The sequence below is a fragment of the Microcaecilia unicolor genome, chromosome 10, assembly GCF_901765095.1.
Source record: "Microcaecilia unicolor chromosome 10, aMicUni1.1, whole genome shotgun sequence".
Lineage (NCBI taxonomy): Eukaryota > Metazoa > Chordata > Amphibia > Gymnophiona > Siphonopidae > Microcaecilia > Microcaecilia unicolor.
The window spans coordinates 72,391,274-72,411,315 of NC_044040.1; the positions used below are offsets into that span (position 1 = coordinate 72,391,274).

The 20,042-nt window shown below is 44.1% G+C and overlaps 1 protein-coding gene across 1 annotated transcript in view; it reads right to left on the reverse strand.

Annotated features, from left to right (window-relative positions):
- The window catches only part of SLC38A1 (solute carrier family 38 member 1), a 220,795-nt gene that overhangs the window by 121,864 nt on the left and 78,889 nt on the right, over positions 1-20,042 (reverse strand). Inside the window, exon 2 of the mRNA XM_030216384.1 lies at positions 8,019-8,229. Within this exon, the coding sequence (XP_030072244.1) occupies positions 8,019-8,137 (119 nt within the window). The 5' untranslated portion in view covers positions 8,138-8,229. The remainder of the gene's footprint in view (positions 1-8,018; positions 8,230-20,042) is intronic.

Genomic DNA, 20,042 nt, shown 5'->3' on the forward strand with positions numbered 1-20,042 from the left:
AATGTAAAAAAAAAAAAAAAAAAGTAGAGCATCCAGCTGAAGTAGCTCATGCCAAAATTCTACAAGAGGTATCAAGACACAAGTGAACAACATGGGTGAGCTCCATACTCATTCATCTTGGACAAAATGATATGCAGTTCAGCCTGAATCTGAGCAGGGATGTTAGATGGAATTCCTTAAACATTTTGAATCAAAGCATACATACACTATCACGAGTAACTGACAGGAAGCAATTCTTGGAGAGTATGACTTTTTGGAATATTTTTTCCTGAAAAGCTCATGAGCCCAGAATATTTGAATAGTTCCCATATTTCTTTGCTTTCCTCATTTCCGATTCAAATACCACTGAGCCATCCAAAAGCTGTGGTTTGCTGAATCTAAGGGGTTGGTTGTACTTTCTAAAAAATAGACAAATATAGTCTAGGTGCATAAAAATTGGCGTCTGCCACATATGAAGATGCTGCTCATACAGTGAACCATGGATGAACTGCTACTGTAGCCTTAAGGAGTTACTATACATTTTAACAGATCAAAAAGACACTGGCTCAAAGCTCTACCACCTGCCTGAGTAGGAAAGAACTTCGCTTGACATCTGTTGCACAAACTTGGAATAAGAGATGTCTTCATAAAGAGATGAGTCCTCTGTAAGAGGAGGGGAGGGATCAGCAGGGACTCCTTCTGAAAGGTCTTCCCTCTCATGGGAAAAATCAGTTGGGATATACTGCAAACCCCTACAGTCTACTAAAACAATTTAAGAATGCTCCAATTGTGGTAAAGGTTAAGAGTGTTCCTCCTGGGGTTTGGTACAATTTGGCTAATGACAGTTTGACCAATGGTTAACTAGTCTAAGGACACAATTCATCTAAAGATCAATTGTCCAAAGACACAACTCATCTAAAAGTTCATTTGTTTAATGGACAATTGATCTAAAAATTAAATCAAGATAACGATGTGAAGTCATACATTTTTCACATGAAAGATTACTTTTTTTAAAGTCAACATGTGAATAAGCCACAAGCTTTAATCTAATCTAAGCATTAGCCCTACATGGCATTGCCCACAATCTGCACTTGTAGAACAACACTGACAAACTTTTGTGCTTTTTAATTTTCTCATATTAACAAAACTTATGAGTGAAGAAAGCTAGCTTCTTCCATAAAGTTTGTGTGCTAATCTTTAATTTCTGAAAAAAAAATTCTAAAGGACCAAGACATGTATCTTGCTATAGTTTCTTACAAAATTTGTTTACACCAATTTTGCCATTAGACCAACTGACCCATTACTCGTCATGTATTTTAGACCAATTGTCCATTAGATGAACTGTCATTAGACCCCGGCCTCCTGTGATAAGAAAAGAAGAAGTACTATTGATCCTGATTGTGACTCTCTGCACAGGAGTGGTCTGAACATAAGAACAAAAAAGTAGTCATACTGGGTCAGACCAATGGTCCATCTAGCCCAGTATCCTGTTTTCCAAACAGTGGCCAAGCAAGTTCACAAGTACCTGGCAGAAACTCAAATTGTGGCAACACCCCATACTACAAATCCCAGGGCAAGCAATTGCTTCTCATATCTGTCTCAATAGCAGACTATGGACTTTTCCTCCAGGACTTTGTCCAAACCTTTTTTTTTTTAACCCAGATATGCTAACCGCTGTTACCACATCCTCTGGCAAAGAGTTCCAGAGCTTAACTATTTATTGAGTTAAAAAATATTTCCTCCCATTTGTTTTAAAAGTATTTCCATGTAACTTCCTTGAGTGTCCCCTAGATTTTGAACATAGCTCATGCCTTTTTCACTAGTGGTTTAAGGAAAGTTAAAATTCAGGTATGGAATGTATTTCCCTGTTCCTGGAGGGCTTACAATTTTAAGTTTGTACCTGTAGCAATGGAAGGTTAAGTGAATTGCACAAGATCATAAGGTAGGATTTGAACCCTGGCTTCCCTGGTTCTTCTTATGCTCGAGACTGAGGGAGTGCATCATCATGTGCCACGACTATTTCTGATGGTGGACACAACACTGACTGGTGACAATAAGTGTTGTTTTTGTATTGGTGAAAATTGTTTGAAGATTACTTGAGTGACGTGTTACCTGCCTCCTGCTCCGGAGAGGTGTTCCTTTAGTTTATAGGTGATACAGAACTCTCTTTGTCTGTAGTCACGCCAAGAGAGCTATCACCAAACTCCAGAACGGGGGGGAACAGGTCACATAAAACTAACCTCGTCCCAACCCGATCAGGTATGGGAGGAAAAAAAAAAAAACTAATTTCAGGATTTGCGCTGATTAGAAAGAATCAAATTCAATGTTATAATGCAAAAATTGGTTTATTTAGGTAATAAATAATCAGGAGAAGTATCACCCCTGTGAATTTCTAAACACACTTTCTCTTGTGATTTTCAATGTTCTTATCTAAAATAGGATATAACTCAGTTAACTTTATTTTCTTTTCTCCACAGATTCAATTTTCTTCAACCAGAACAGATAACTATCAGGTAAGTATATCATTAAATTTCTATCAACCATTTAACCTTATTTAATTTATTTCCTTTTGTTCGTATTAAATTCAAGAATTTGATACTTTGTGTTGTATTTTTTTTTCCTTTCCAGGTTTCTGTCTCCTACAGAACAGGATCTCTTAGGTAAGTATGTAAATGTTTCTTTTTTTTCCCTTTAGATCCTCAAGTTTACTTGAAAACACTCCTTTCACAGTCACTTAGCTGTTTTGCCAATTTAGATGAGGTGATCACTTTCTTGCGTGGGGGCCCGTAGCTTCTGCTTCCAGGATTTCAACGACTTTCTTCTGCAATCTTCTTCCTAAACCTCTCACTTAAAAAAAAAAATAACTGGAAGCAAAACCCTTTTCTTCCTAAAGGTTCTCTGCAACCTCTATGGGAGTTTTTAAATCAGGTTTTAAAATACTGGGGCAGCTTTTCTAATTAAAATAAAATTAAGCAAAGGCTCTTTTCTATCACCCTATCTTGCACTGAAGTTCCCTGAGCTAGAGCTCGTACTGCTTTGCTGTCATTCACATCACTCAACATTTCACCCTGCACCAGTTAATCAACATTCCATTTTAAAACCACTCAAATTTTAAAACCTATTTTTCCCCCTCTCACACCTGAACCTTCCCCCCTCTATTCTTAGTCCCATTCAGTCTCACACTCTCATGCTTTACTGTGCCACACACCCAGTTCACTTTCTCATACTCAAAAAGACCTTCCCCTCCTTTTTCCCCACTAAGTCCCATGCTTTCTACCCTCAATTACTCACTGCAGCTCCAAAAATCCTACTTTCTCCAATCAATTTCACTTCTATCTTCCCTTTCAGTCAGAGCTCCATCCAACACACCCTCTCTCCATCCAAACTGCAGCCTTCTCCCAACTGTCCCCAACAGCTGTTTCCTAGGAAACTGTCCCTCGGCTTCCAATTCCGAGCAGCTCCAGCCAATCCCAAGCCTTCCTCAAACTTTCAAATTTCACTGCTGACCGGCGGAATGTTGACCAGCAGTGCTGAATCCCCATTTTATTTATTGTTTCACCCATTGAAATCAATGGAAAAGTAAATTATTAAATCAAAAACTCATTAACACTCTAACCAACTTACCCCAAACTTTTCCTAATCATTAAACCCCTCATTCCCTATTAAACTATAATTTTAAATTTTAAAATTAACCATTTTTAAGGTCCGCATCAAACTATCCCCTCTAGGACCCCTCCAAAAATTCCCAATTTAATTAAACCCATACTAAAAATTAAATTAACTCTTCCTTATCCTACCACGTCGAATAAATCTTTTTAACCCTTTCCTAACCCCTAAAAATCAGACCCCCTCCAAAAGAGCCCCTAAAAATATTAAAATTCAAAAACTAACTCACTAGAAAAATAAAATAAAATCCCCCGACCCCAAATCCAAAAACAGAATTCAAATAACACAAATCCCTGAATTTTTAAAAATAAATTAATTAAAATTTGGGGTTTAAAAACCCCTTACCTTTAAGCTGAATTTCCCCCCTCGCGACGCCTGCCTCGGTTCCGGTCTCACTGGTCAAATAACAAAAACGGAGTCCAAAATAAAACGACCCCGAAAACCACCATTTTGTCTGGAGCTCCGGTTTAAAATCGAGGCCCAGGCTTCTAGGCCTCGCTGGAGCTCCAGCCAAAATGGAACATGCGCGCACCCGATTCGTGCATGAGACGCATGCACGAACCAGCGACACCTCCTCCACGTCTCCTCCTTCTTCCTCCCGGCAGCCAGGCCACGGACAGGCCCTTCCTCTGCGGGGATGCCTTCACTTTCATCTTCAGCGTCCCTGCACGATCGTGGCAGATGCCAAAAGTTTGCGCTTCCACGCCGGTCCCGCTGCCAGAGCTTCCTCGGACCCGAAACAGCTGTTCCGCCTCTCTCCACTCCTGGAGATGTGCCCAATTGTCTCCGGGAATAAAAAAAAAACACAACGCTGCCTCTGGCAGCAACTCCTTTGCCGCGCGCCTCTCCCTCTGACCCAAAGCAACGCCGGCTCCTCTTCTGAGCCTCCCTCAGCCCAGAAGCTGGCCTTACTACCCTGCCAATGGCCCGAAAACGGCCCCTGAAAACAACCCACGTCTGGGGACGTACCCAATCGTCCCCGGACCACCAAAAACCCCGGTGCTGCTCCCAGCTGCGCTCCTCTCCTCCTCAGACATCGCCGGTCCTCCCCGAACCCCTGAAACAGCAGCTCCATCCTCCCCAACACCCCTCTCCATCCACATCGCCTCAGGCCCTGAACTGGCCTAGAAACAACCCAGCGCTGCTTTCCCACACAGGAATGGCCCAAACTCGGCCCCAAACAACTCTGAACCCCCTGAAACATAGTAGATGATGATGACGGCAGAAAAAGACCTGCACGGTCCATCCAGTCTGCCCAAGAAGATAAATTCATATGTGCTACTTTTTTTATTTGTACTGTCCTCTTCAGTGCACAGACCGTATAAGTCTGGCCAGCCCTATCCCCGCCTCCCAACCACCAGCTCTGGCACAGACCGTATAAGCAGTGGCGTAGCCAGACTGCCAATTTTGGGTGGGCCTGAACCCAAAGTGGGTGGGCACAAAATTTTCTCTCTACCCCCCCACCCCCCCCCAGCAAAATTTAGTCACACTCAGATGCATTTGTCACACAGGGTAAAGTGCTGCTTTTCAGTGCATCCGATTTCAGACTATTTATTTAATAGCCTAACACCCTTTTCAATGAGCTTTCAGAGGCCAAAACCTCCTGCCTCAGGTCAGTATGATGCTGTTACGGTATCCTCTCCTGACGTAAGGAAGGAAGTATTGGTCTCTGAAACTTTATTAACACCATATTACTTTATCCTAAATTAAAAATAAAATTATTTTCTTTACCTTTGTTGTATGGCCATTTACTTTTTCTCATTGTGTTGCTCCCAGTCTCTAGATTCTGCTTTCCTTCGTTTTCGCTTGACTCTTCTGCCAGGGTTTCCTGGCCATTTGTCATTTTTCTCTCATTTTTCTTTGCTTTCTTCAATATTTTTCTGCCTCTCTCTGTGTCCAGATTTAATTCATTCTTACTATCCATTCTTTAATTTCCTTCATCTACTTATGGCTTTTCATCTTTTTCTCACCCTTGTTCTCCCCATGCCCCTTCCTCTTATTCTCCAATCTTTCACTACTCCCCCTTTCCATGCAGCAGCTCTCCTCTTTCTCTCCCCATCCTTCCAGCGTCTCCCCTCTCTCTCCCCATCCTTCCAATAGTCTCCCCTCTTTCTTTCTGCATCCTTCCAATGAAGTGTCACCTCTTTCTCCCTACCCTTCCATCCAGCGTCTTCCCTCTTTCTCTCCCCATCCTTCCACCCATCTACCCTCTCTCCTGATCCTTCCATCTAATGTCTCTCTCCCTCCTTCTAACCAGTGTCTCTCTACCCTTTTCTGTTTAGTGTCCCTTTTCTCTACACATCCTTCCAGTCTCTCCCCTTTTTCTCTGCATCCTTTCATCCATCTCCCCTCTTTCTCTGCCATACTGCCATCTGTTTTCCCTCTTTCTCTCCCCATCCTCCATTTTCCCTCTTTCTCTGCCATCCTCCCATCTGTTTTCCCTTTCTCTCCCCATCCTTCCATTTTCCCTCTTTCTCCCCATCCTCCCATCTGTTGTCCCTCTTTCTCTCCCCATCCTTCTATTTTCCCTCTTTCTCCCCATCCTGCCATCCATTTTCCCTCTCCCATTCAGGCCCACAAGCCCCAGCTCCCATTGCCGGCCACTGCTGCTTTTCCTGATGAGCAGCAGGGCCGGCGCTACAAAAAGAAGAAGCGCTCAGCTGACTGAGCTGAGCGCCGCCGCCAACGCTAACCAGACGAGAAAAAATGTTTAAAAAAAAAAAATGCGGCACTGCAGGGAGCCTCGAAGCATTGGCTGCTGGCTCTGCAGGCTCCTCCTGTCTCTTACATCACTGCCCCTGTAGCGAAGCAGGGGCAGTGACGTAAGAGACGGAAGGAGCCTGCAGAGCCAGCAGCCAATGCTTCGAGGCTGCCTGCAGTGCCGCGTTTTTTTAAAAAACATTTTTTCTTGTCGGGTTAGCGTTGGCGGCGGCACTCAGCTCAGTCAGCTGAGCGCTTCTTTTTGTAGCGCCGGCCCTGCTGCTCATCAGGAAAAGCAGCAGTGGCCGGCAATGGGAGCTGGCGCTGGGCGGGCCTGGACTGAAATTCTACGCCCCTGCGTATAAGTCTGCCCAGCACTATCCCTGCCTCCCAACCACCAACCCCGCCTCCCAACCACCAGCTCTGGCACAGACCATATAAGTCTGCCCAGCACTATCCCTGCCACCCACCACCGGCTCTGGCACAGACCGTATAAGTCTGCCCAGTACTATCCCCGCCGCCCAACCACCAGCCCCGGCACAGACTGTATAAGTCTGCCCACACTAGCCCCGCCTCCCAACCACCAGCTCTGCCACCCATTCTAGGCTAAGCTCCTGAGGATCCCTTTCTTCTGCACAGGATTCCTTTATGTTTATCCCACGCATGTTTGAATTCCGTTACCGTTTTCATCTCCACCACCTCCAGAGGGAGGGCATTCCAAGCATCCACCACCTCCCGCGGGAGGGCATTCCAAGCATCCACCACCCTCTATCAACAGCGCTGTCCTCAGCAGCACCTCCACAAGGCCCAACAGTGCCAGCGCCGCTCTCCAAGCTCTGGAGCCTTCCCCCAGGTAGGGAAAAAAATGTATTATTTTTTTCCCCTTCTCTTCTTACCCTTATTTATATTACATGACACTTTTTGTAGACGTTAAAAAAAAAAAAAGACACTTTCATTTGCAGGAGGTTTTTGACCCATGATTACTGTTTTAACTGTGGGCAACAGTGAACACTGAAAAAAAAGTTTTATTGGGTTTTTTTCCCTCCTTTATAATAGAACCTTTTCAAGAACTTCAATATTCACTGTTTTGGTTTAGGACTCTGTATATTTTTGAGTGACTAAGATCCTGTTTTTGAGTTTTCCCTGGTTCTCAGCCTACTACTCTAACCATTAGTCTATTCCTCCAATCCACTCCAAACCTAAATTTTTTCAGATCAGAAGAAGCCTACAGCATGAGGGTCAAACTAATGACTACTAGTACAGTTCCTACAATCTGGATTAGAATGACCTAACTAAATGCTTTCTGCTTTTCATGCCCAGATATATCATTAAGAACTCTGTACCCACCATATCAATCTCACTTCAGGGCCATCTTGAGGGCTCAGATGGTTAAGTGATACCAAAGGGGCCAGACTATAATGTCTTCTGGCCCAGGACTGTCAATATAATTATCCAATTTGGTGGGGGGGGGGGGGGGGGAATCCACAAATACAGTGAAGACTGTTGGTGCCAGTTCTCAGCCTGAGCTGGAAGAGATAAGAATTATTAGCACTCTATATTCAGATGCCAGGTACATAAATCACAAAATCATGACCATTTGCCTGGAGAAAGAGAGAACACACACCATAGAATTCCTATCACACTAGGCAAGAAGTCTGCAGAAAGCCACTCACCTACTTATATGACCATTGTCGGCCTCTATCATGTCATTGGAATCGTTACTGATAGTGTCATCTTCAGGTGTGTTCATGTTCTGCAGCTCTGTTAATTCCAAACCACTTTTGAAATGCATAGCTGTTAATAAGCTTAAGAACTCCCACACAAATCCAAGGTTAGTGTTCAGTTGATACCACCACGTGTAGCTGCCTTGAAGCCTTGATTAACCTTAAAAACAGACAAAATAGATTCAATGGAAAAAATTGTGCAAGACTAGCAAACATCAGTGTCAAACAACAACAAAAATGTACAATGAAATCAGAAATCTGTTTACTGCTAATATTTAAATATCTGGGAGGAGGAAACATCATTTTCAAGATGGCAGCCTAATTGTGGCGCTTCATCAGAAGACATCCTTTATGTTTTACAGAGAGCCCATCATCCTTGTTCTGTATATAGTAATATATCCTCAGTGTTTTATCTTACAACATTCTTTTGGGTGAATGGGAGGGGCATACTGAGGAGACATGTGGACCTTCCTGTGAAGGCCTCAGAACACACGCAAGATTTGGTCTCAGAATGTGCTGACAGTGAGGTGAGCCTGTTGGCTGCCCTAGTTACAGCGGAACAGATGAAAGTGCTGCCGCAAAAAAATAAAAGACGGGTTAAAGGCTACACTGGGAGCAGTGGTGACAGGTGAAAGACCTCCTAGCAGAACTGCAAGAGGATATCGCCGATTGGGTAGAACTGGAGCAGCTAATGGATGTGCAGGATGGGAAGCTGGTGGCAATTAACACCCATGCAAATAAACTGAAGCAAGCACATTAAAAATTACTTTCTAAGCTAGATGAGAGAACAGTGCCCACCAAAATTTATGAATACAGGAAGTGGTGGTGAAGTATGGCAATTCTGAGGTGGCAGCCAAAGGCAGTTAAAATAATTTTGTTAAAGGCACAAGTGTTAAACTGAGTGAGCTGAATGGAAGAGCCCATAGAGTGCTATGGCCTCCTAAGGCAATGTACTGTGGGATGTTAACAGTATGCTTGCACCAGTACTCAGTGAAAGATGATACTGGTGCTAGCTAGAAGTATGGGAGAGAATGTGGGATGAAATTGCAATTGAGATATAATAATTGGGTTCTATAAAGAAATCACTTTAGTGCTGAAGAAAGAAAATGAGATGTATAGTTGGCTTTGGGTTGCTATTCCTGCAAATGGTACAAAAGCTAAAAACATGGAAGACAGGAAAACTCTGACAGACAGGACTGCATGCATCTGCTCCAGCAGCTACACCCTTGAAAGCACTACTCAGCAACGCTATGCACAACTTCATTGGTCCATTATTAGAATATTTTATGATAATTACTTTAATTCTTCAAAATTGTTAAAATTGCAAACCAGCTTTTAAACTCTCAAAAATAGCAATGTTACTTAACCTGCAGCTGTTTTCAACACTACGAGAACCTCCGCCAACATGGCCAAGTTTCGACCCTTCCTCAGGGAACAGGTTCACTAAAAACAGCCATCGGTGCATTATATGCATGACTAATACATATAAAATATAGACAAAACTGTTTTTTTTAAATTCACAATCTAAATTGAGGCAACTTACATTTTCAGCAGTGAGAACACTCTCACAGTGGAAAAAAATGGCCGCGGCTTTTTTTTTTTTTTTTTTAAGAGATACTGACATTTAAATATCCAACAGTTGAATAAGCTAATGACACACTTGATTGATTGGCTCTTGCGATGCCTGTTCCAACCAAACAAGAAACCACAGAAATGTGGCTTTTGGATAACATGGGCAATAAAAAGGACAAAGAAAGGAGATGTGTTATGGTTCCTGGGTAATTCTGGGGACAAAAAGGTTGCGAGGTATTTCAGTTTATGCATGAAATAAGTACAAGGAGAAATCAGGTCTCACCTGATAAATTTTACTAGTCCTTTCCACAATTCCTGAACCTGTGGGATAGTTGTGTTCATCAACCAGCAGGTGGAGAAAGAGAACTGAAAACTGAGCTGAAACATCTCTCTTAGTATCTAGCCCAGCATCTCAGTATTTACATAGACAAGCAATAAGGAGAAATTCAGAACAAACAACAACCTAACACTAAATCAGATGAACATGTATGGACCTTTCATCTTTGGACAACTTGTAGAGAACCAGAGATATGAAGGAAGCACCATGTAAGGTGAAAGTTGTTATTGAACCCATTACTTTGCGCTGACTGACTAAACATCCAAAAGCCTTGGGTGGCCCACTGGAATAATGGGAAGGACTAACAGAAAGAAAATTATCATGCAAGACCTAATTTCTCCTTCCAATACAGAGCTTCCCACTATTCCAGAACCTATGGGATGTTTAAAAGCAATCCTTAGAGCAAGTGGGATCCTGGTACCATCACCTGAGGACCAAAGCCCTAAAACTGGCTTCTAAGAGCACTGCACTGGTCTACCCTGTAGTGTTTGGCAAAGGTATGGCAGCATCGACCACATCGTCACCTTGCCAATAGTCTTCACCCAGGATGTTGATGTTACTGTTTTCTCACAGAACAAGCCCGCAAGGCCTGAGGAGCCTGTTTTTCAGCAAACAAATAAGCTGACACTAGCCTCCTTCAGCCATCTAGCAATTGTGGGCTTGGAAGCCATGAGGCCAAGCTTCTGTTTACCAAAAAAAGCACAAAGCCTGCTGATCTGCAAAAAACTTATTTGCGATATCTGAGAATTCTACATAAATTGAGAAGCTTCAAGGAAGAATGCTGAGCTTCTTTGTCCTCTCTGTAAAAGGTCGGAAGCTCCAGACTGGTCGAGATGAAATGCTGATAATCGCTTTCAGAAGAAAGAAAGGAACCGTGCACAGGGAGACCCCTGCCTCTGAAAATCAAAGAAAGGGATCCTGACAAGAGGGAGTCTGAAGCTCTGAAACCCTACATGCCAACACAACAGCCACCAAGAATACTGTCTTTAGGGTAAGATCTTTTAAGGAGGCTTTCTGGAGTGGCTCAAAAGGAGACTTCTGAAAATCCCAAAGGACTAAATTAAGGTTCTACTCTGGACATGGTGCACAAGAGACACAGAAAGCCCACTCCCCACAAGAATCAAACAATATCAGGATAAGCAGCAAGAGATGTTTTCTGTAGTCGGCCCCTGAAACAGGCCAAAGCTGCAACCTGAACTTTAGAGAACCAAATGCCAAGCCTTTCTGAAGGCCTGCCTGGAGAAATGCTAAGATGTGTGCGATCTAGGCAGATAAGGGAGAAAGTCCTTGCTCAGAACACCAGCCCTCAAACATCCTCCACACCCTCACATATGCCATGCACGTGGAGTGTACCTGAGCCTGAAGCAAGGCAGCAATGACAGAATCAGAATAACAGTTTCGTCTCAACCGGGTCCTTTCAACGGCCAAGCCGTAAGACCAAAGGGGCACAGATCCTCCATGAGAACTGGACCTTGTTTCATTAGACTGTGTACCTGTGGAAGATGAAGAGAACCACCGTCCGGCAGTTGAATCAGGTCCACGTACCATGGCCTCCACAGCCAATCCATGAGAACTACTCAAGCCCTAAGCCCATGGCACCACTTCTATCACTGCCATCATTGACCCCAGAATCTGGATGTAGTCCTAGACCCTGGGCCAGCTTTAATTGAAAATAAATCTGTTGAACTAGTTTCAACCTCCTGTGCTCATTGAGGAAGATCTTCTCCCATGCTGTATCAAACAGAACGCCCAGATACTCCAGCGTCTGCGATGAAGTTAGTTTGCTGTTCTTGAAATCGATCACCCAACCCAACAACTGCAGAAGATGAACATCTTTGTCCGTCACCACCATGCTGTCCATAGCATGACACAAAAATGAGCTAGTCGTCGAGACATGGGTGAACTCTAATTCCCTGGTGCCAAAGGAAGGAAGCCACCACCACCTTAACCTTAGTAAATGTTTCTGGAAGCTATGGTAAGACTGAAGGGCAAAGCCCTGAACTGGAAGTGACAGCTCAGTACCTTAAAACGTAGACCTTTGTGAGGGATATATAGGTATATGCAAGTCCACCTCCTTGTGAGGGCTATATGGGTATATGAAATTACATCTCTTTGAGATTGAGGGTGGTGAGAAACTCTCCCACTTGAACCAAGGTTATCACTGCTCTTAAGAGAATCTCCATGCGAAAGTGGGACATTCGGAGGCAGCGGTTTAGCCCTTTGAAAGCCCTTCTAAGACCAGAAGAAAGGTGCCTTCCTTCTTTGGGACAATGAAGTATATGGAGTACCTGCCTTGTCCCTGTTTGGCCTGGGGAACTGAAACAATGGCCTGGAGCACCAGCAAGGAATCTAGTTGCCTGAACCTCAACCACCTTGGTTCCCTTTCGACAAGGAGACTAAGAATAGAGGACTGACTAGGTAAGAGAACTCTAATGTGTAACGTTCTGTAAGAATATCCAGAACCCACTGGTCTGACGTGATCTTGACTCACACCTCCCGAAACTCCTGAAGACATCCTCCCACCAGAGGAAATGAAGAGTGGACCAGCCTCACATCATTGTGAAGCTCTGGAGGCATCGGGCGCTCTAGCTAAGAGGCCTTCCTTTCCTTACAAAAGGAAGACTGGCATGCCTGAAAGCATGACATGACCATATTGCTGAGAACCAAGCCAATACCATCTGCTGTCTCAAAATTGAGCGAGCCCCCAGAAGACAAGACAACCAGAGGCTTTTGGCTTATCCTCCTGCAACCACTGTAGCTTAGTTTCCCCCAGTTCTTTCATTAAGTTACTGAGATATTCTCCAAACAGCCACTTGCACGGAAAGGGCAGTTTAACTAGACATGTCACGCTACATCTGCTGCCCAGTGCCACAACCAGAGCTGCCAATGTGCCATGACAGCCAAAGACATACTGTGGGCCATGACCTGTAACATGTCAAATAGAATTCACCAAGTAGGCCAACCCCACTTCCAGTTGAGTATTATGGCGCCTGTCTTGTACTGCTGATTGCCGATGCCACTTCAGGCATGCTCTTGCCATGAACGAGCTGCACACTGGCTTGTTTAAGCGAGCCTTCTAGCTTCCTATCCAGTAGGTCTTTTAGGGCAGTGTTTCCTCAAGTCCAGTTCTGGAGTACCCCTTGCCAGTCAGGTTTTCAGGATATCCACAATGAATATGCATGGAAGATTTGCATATAATGGAAGCAGCTTATGCAAATCAAGTTCATACATATTCATTGTGGATATCCTGAAAACCTGACTGGCAAGGGGTACTGCAGGACTGGATTTGGAAACACTGTTTTAGGGCAATGTCCCCTTCCAACAGCGAGGTGGACTTAGTCATGGCTGTAAACAGGAAGTCAACCCTGGGAAGCTACAATTTAGCTTTCCCTTCCAGAACTAATGGGTAGAGATGAGATATGGCTCTCCCCACTCTCAGACCCACGTCCAGTGAGATCCATTCTGCTGTAATCATAGGTACATAAGTGTTGCCATACTGGGACAGACAGAAGGTCAGTCAAACCCAGCATCCTGTTTCCAACAGTGGCCAATCCAGATCACAAGTACCTGGCAAGATCCCAAAACAGTACAAAACATCCTAAGCTGCCTATCCTAGAACAAGCAGCAGATCTTCTCCAAGTCCATACTAATAATGGCCTATGGACTTTTTCTTTAAGAAGCTATCCAAACCCTTTTTAAAACCAGCTAACAGCTTTTACCATATTCTTTGGCAATGAATTCCAGCTACTTTGTAGCTTCATTAAGTGCCCCCCTAGTCCTAGTATTTTTGGAAGGAGAAAACAAGCGATTCACATCTACCCGTTCCACTCCATTCATTATTTTATATACCTTTATCATATATCCCCTTAGTAGTCTTTTCTCCAAGCTGAAGAGCTCTAGCCATTTTAGCCTTTCCTCATAAGGAAGTTGTCAGATCTCCTTTATCATTTTTGTCACCCTTCTCTGTACCTTTTCTAATTCCACTATATCTTTTTTGAGATGCGGTGACCAGAATTGCACTCAGTATTCAAGGTGTGGTCACACCATGGAGCAATACAAAAAGCATTATAATATCCTCATTTTTGTTTTCCATTCCTTTCTTAATACCTACCATTCTATTTGCTTTCTTCGCTGCTGCCACACACTAAGCAGAGGGTTTCAATGTATCAGTGATGTCACCTAGATCACTTTCCTGGTCAGTGACTCCCAATGTGGACCTTTGCACCACGTTAACTATAGTTCAGGTTCCTCTTTCCCACATGCATCACTTTGCACTTGACCACATTCAACATCTGCCATTTGGATGCCCAGTCTCGTAAGGTCCCCATAATTTTCACAATCCTCTTGTGATTTAACAACTCTGAATAACTTTGTGTCAGCAGCAAATTTATTACCTCACTAGTTACTTCCATCTTAGACCCCTGAGGAACTCCACTATCTACCCTTCTCCATTGAGAATACTGACCATTTAACTCTACTGTCTGTTTTCTATTTTTAACCAGTTTTTAATCCAGAATAGAACACTACCTTCTATCCCAAGACTCTCCAATTTACTCAGGAGTCTTTCATGAGGTACTTTGTCGAACGCCTTTTGAAAATCCAGGTACACAATATCGACCGGCTCATCTTTAATGAGGAGCCTTTAATGGAAGTAGTAACTAACTTGTTAGTCTCACTCACATAAGGAGTGACTTTGGCTGCACATACTGAAGTGGGACATGTTTATCCACTCCTCCATGTGCAACTTTCTTCAAATCAGTCACCTTACTTTCTAATTCTTCCTACTTTCTTACCCATCTATATGTTACAACTTTGCTTTACCCTTCACTACCAATTATAACGTTCTAATACGTATTGTGTTGAAGAGTATACTATGCCATACTTTGTATTGTTTTTGAATATTTTTACTGCTGTAATTGCCTATTGCTCATGTTTGATCTATTCTTACTGAGTGAATTCCTTCAAAAAGGCGGTAAATAAATCCTAATAATAAATAAATCTTTATCCACATGTTTGTTCATCCCTTCAAAGAACTATAGTAGATTGGTGAGGCAAGATTTCCCTTCACTAAATCCATGTTGACTTTGTTTCATTAATCCATGCTTTTGAATATGCTCTGTAATTTTGTTCTTTATAATAGTCTCTACCATTTTGACTGGCACAGACAACAGGCCAATCTATAATTTCCCGGATCACATCTGGATCAGTTCCTGAATATCTGGATGCATTGGGAAGGCCTTAGAAGGACCTCTAAGCCCTCTCATAATCAACAAAGATGGCATTTCTAATGCCCAAGCATAAGGCTCCTCAATGGAAAAGCAGTGGCAGATCCTCAAAAAGAATACCAAGCTCCTCTTTATGAAACAACCTCAGTACTTTCAGATCATACACCTCTTCAGGAGGGAGCTCTCCTTCAATGATGGCTCCTCTGAATAGACCAAGGCCACACCTGATAAGGAAGGAGAATCAGAGGCCTCATTTAGACCTCCTGGAGGTCTAAACAAGATCTCTTAATAGCCAGCGGGGCAAGAAACTGAAGCGCCTTGCAGCAACTCTGACTATCCCTGCTTCAGTAAATAGGCCTCATGTAAGAGTAATATAAACTCCGGAGAAAAAGATCCCAATGCAGCTAAATGCTTTGTCGGGACAAGGCTGTAAAATGGCAGCTGTGGCCTGTGCATGATCAGACAAGAGGATGCTCCTCACTGCCAGTTGGCCCCTACAAAATGGCACCCATTCCCATGCTCTCCTGCATCAAACTGCACACCGGCCCTGCTGGAGAGCCTGAAGGTCCTGGCATATTCGGATACTACACCAAATCTGAAAATGTGCTGCAATTTCCTCTATGTCCTGCAGGATTCCTGGCTTGCATACACTGCAATGCTGTGATGCTAGCTGGCAGGTCCCTCGGCGGGAACACCGCTTAACTGCCTCTGCGGGAGTCACCATTCACTCTATTACAAGTGCAGAACGTGTCCCAAGCGGTATGTCAGGATCACTCCCCTGCACCAAGTAGAACTTGCAGCCCTCCATGTGGTTCCAAGCCAAAACTTTAGTCAGAGTTACCACTGCCAGCTGCTCCCCCACCCCCCCAGCTCAAGTCTTAGCACAAATGAGAAAGGCTCAGGACTGATACTCTGTCCTATGCTCTCCTGCAATTTTTTTTTTTTGGGTTGTGCTAGAAAAGGGAAGAGGTGAAGGGAGGGTAGAAGTAAATTTGCGGAGCACCACAGACAGGGATCTGAAGACCTCCAGACTCAAGCCACTTGTAAAACTCAACTGGGGAACAGATAACCAACTAGACCAGGAGCAAAACACTTAGAACCAGATGCTGAAAAGTTTATCCATTCATCTGCTCGACACAGAAAATACTGAGGAGCTGGACAAGGATACCAAGAGATGTCTTGGCTCAGTTTTCTGATCTCTCCACCTGATGGTTGATGGACATAACTATCCCACAGGTTCTGAACAGTGGGAAGCTATGTAATGGAAATTTTGCCAGATTCAAAGAGGTGAAAAACTTGCCTGGCTTGATAGAGAGAATCACCAACCACATCTCTATATGAAACTGCAGAACCTGGAAGGCATCAACTCCCTTCAAGTCAAAATATGAGGTGGAAGGTGCCTTTCTTGAGGACCACAAAATAGATGGAGCATCATCCCCGGCCCTGCTCCTGGAATGAGAATGGCTCTACAGCGCTTAGGTGAGAAAGTATAGGGCAACCACTACTGCCTCCTTTCTAAAGTGGGGAGGGGGGGGGGGTGGAAATCACAGGGGGATGCCATAAACACATCAAAAATGGACTTGGCAAAGGGCATGCCCCTGTTGGACCATCTCAAGGACCTGTTGGAGGTGATAAGAGCCCATTTGTGATAAAATAGACAGTTTGCCACCCATCTGTACCTCTGAGGGACCCTGCAGACCCTCACTCGAGGTCCTGACAACTGCAGAGGAGGAAGCAGCTGAAGAATGCCTCAGTTTCCAGGCCCCTTGAAAAGGGAAACCCATTCTGTGCCTTTACATATTTATTTATTTTGCTGCATTTGTATCCCACATTTTCCCACCTATTTACAGGCTCAATGTGGCTTACATTATGTTGCAATGGCATCACAATTAACAGAGTAAGAGGTTCAGCATATTGTTACTAATATAGATGGTACCAGCCCCCAAGTCCTTTGGACCCTAGGGAAAAGTAAATTTGTCCAGCACTTCACATTGCAACAGATGAGTCTGCACATAAACTTTGTGCCTTGGGGGATACACTTCAGCACTTCCCACTCAGCCAGAACCATCTGTGAAAAGAGCCCTATAAAGCAGGAAAGCCTTGGAGTGGCTTATGGAGACTTAAGATAGGGGTCCACATTCAAGGTCTCAGCCTGAGTCAACAGTGAGATACACAAGTCTGAGGCCACCAAGTCAAGCGAGATACTAGGATGCCCCACTTCCTCCAGAAAGAGGTGTCCCCTGTGCCTAGTGAGGCATCCTCCTGGTATGCCCCCCCAAGATCCTCTTCTAGGCCCCCACATCCCTTTCAGTGGGGACACAGGCAGGAATAGGCCCCATTCCAGGTCAGATTCCCCTGCTCTGTTGCCTAGGTTGCTTAGATCAGCAGATCAGGGCTCCCAGATATCAAGGTTTCTCTATGGCCAGGAATATTTATTTGTTACATTTGTATCCCACATTTCCCCACCTATTTGCAGGCTCAATGTGGCTTACATAGTGCCGGAAATGCGTTTGCCGTTTCCGATGTGAACAACTACAATGTGATGTTGTGATAAGATGAAGTTTAAATGCAAAGTCACAGTAATAGTCGTAAAGTGGGATAGTAGTGATGTGTTCACACATGCTTCGGTCTTCTTGTGTAGCTAAGGTCAGACCTTTAAGTTGGATCGGGAGGGTATGCTTTTTTGAACATGGTGGTTTTTAGTATTTTCCGGAAGTTTAGGTGGTCGTAGGTCGCTTTTAAGGCTTTTGGTAGTGCATTCCACAACTGAGTGCTTATATAGGAAAAGCTGGATGCATAGGTAAATTTGTATTTTAGACCTTTACAGCTTGAATAGTGTAGGTTTAGATACAATTGTGTTGAATCGGAGGCGTTTCTGGTTGGTAGGTCGATTAATTCTGTCATGTACCCAGGCACTTCGCCATAGAGAGTTTTGTGGACCATGGTGCAGATTTTAAAGGCAATGCATTCTTTTGATTGGGAGCCAGTGTAGTTTTTTGCAGTGGGGTTTTGCACTTTCAAATCACATTTTTCCAAATATGAGTCTAGCTGCCGTGTTTTGAGCAGTCTGAAGTTTCTTTAAGGTTTGTTCTTTGCATCCTGCATAGATTCCATTGCAGTACTCTAGGTGGCTTATTACCATTGATTGTATCAAGTTACGAAAGGTATCCCTTGGGAAGTATTGTTTCATGCGTTTTGAGCTTCCACATAGAGTGGAACATTTTCTTTGTGGTGGATTTTTCTTGGCTCTCCAGTGTGAGGTTGCAGTTTATTATGTCGCCAAGGATTTTCAGGCTGAAATAGGAAGGGTGTGACCTGGGGTGTCGATGCTTGTGGGGTTGTCTGTGTTGTGTTGGGACAAGAGGACAAGACAATGTGTTTTTTCTTTAATGAGTTTTAGTTGAAATGCATTGGCCCATGAGTCCATGATGTTCAAGCTTAGCATGATTTCGTTGGTGATTTCTGTCAGTTTGGTTTTGTAAGGAATGTATATTATGACATCGCCTGCATAGATGAAAGGGTTGAGGCCATGGCTAGTGGGATCATCATTAATTTGAAGAGAGTCTGCGATAACGGTGATCCTTGTGGTACTCCACAGTCAGCTTTCCATGGTGACGATATATTTTGAGTATGACTTTACTTGATATGTTCTTGTGGTTAGGAAGCTCTTGATCCAGCTGAGTATGTTTCAACTAATCCCGAGCTTTTCTAGTAGCCTTATTAGTATATTGTGGTTTATCATGTTGAACGCGCTCGACATGTCGAATTGGAGGAGGAGGATGCTTTTGCCTATTGCTATTTCTTGTTTGAATTTGGCTAGAAGAGTGAGTAATACTGTTTCGGTGCTAGGGAGGGGGCAAAATCCTGACTGTGAATCGTGTAGTATTGAGAACTTGGTTAAATAGTCTAAGTTGTTTGGTTACCATGCTTTCCATCAGTTTGACTGCCAGCGGGATGGACGCTACTGGTCGGTAGTTGGTGATGATATCTGTTTTTTTCTTGGTGTCTTTTGGTATTGGGGTGAGTAGAATGTTGCCGTTTTCCTTGGGGAAGCGACCTTGTTGTAGCATGTAGTTCAGGTATGATGTGAGGTCTGCTGTGAAACGTTCCGGGGCGGATTTCAATAGGTAGCTGGGACAGGTATCAAGTTTGAAGCGAGAGTTGGAGAACTTCTTGATCGCTTGGGTAACTGTTTCAGTGGTCAGGGGGGCAAAGTTCGACCAGGTTCGGTTAGCTGGGTATTCACCAGGGGTTGGTGCATCCTTAACTTGGAGCTCACCCCTCACGTCCACTAAGGTCTGCCAGACAGATACATTCTGAGATCACATGATCAACTGTAGCCCCAGTACCCTCCCCCCCGACAATGAAGCCTTCATCTGCCCCCTCCTCCCACCTCATGGGCAATATGCCCCTCATGCCATTCCAAAATTTGGCTGCCATCCCCACCAAAGACAGGCAAAAACCATGGCAAGCAGTTTTGGGGGTGGGAGGAAGCACAGCACTCCTGCAATCCTCCTCTGGGAGCTCCCGGATTCATCCAGGGATGAAACTAATACTGTCTCATAATATATCGGGCAGCAGGAACTGGTGGAACTTCTTACCCACCACTCCTACAAGACCCACATCTTCTCCTTGGCATCTATGTATTGCTGCCTCAGGAAAAAAAATGCCCCCCCCCCCCCCCTCCAGGCCCAAACCTCCTGAGACTCACCCCACTGGGGAATGGTATTCTAGGTTTGTTGCTCTGCCTTGCTGGTGCCTACACAGCCCTCATCGTTTTGATGCCTCTGCTGGTTAAATCAGCTTTTTCCTCCACAGCAAATAGTCAGAGGAATAAAG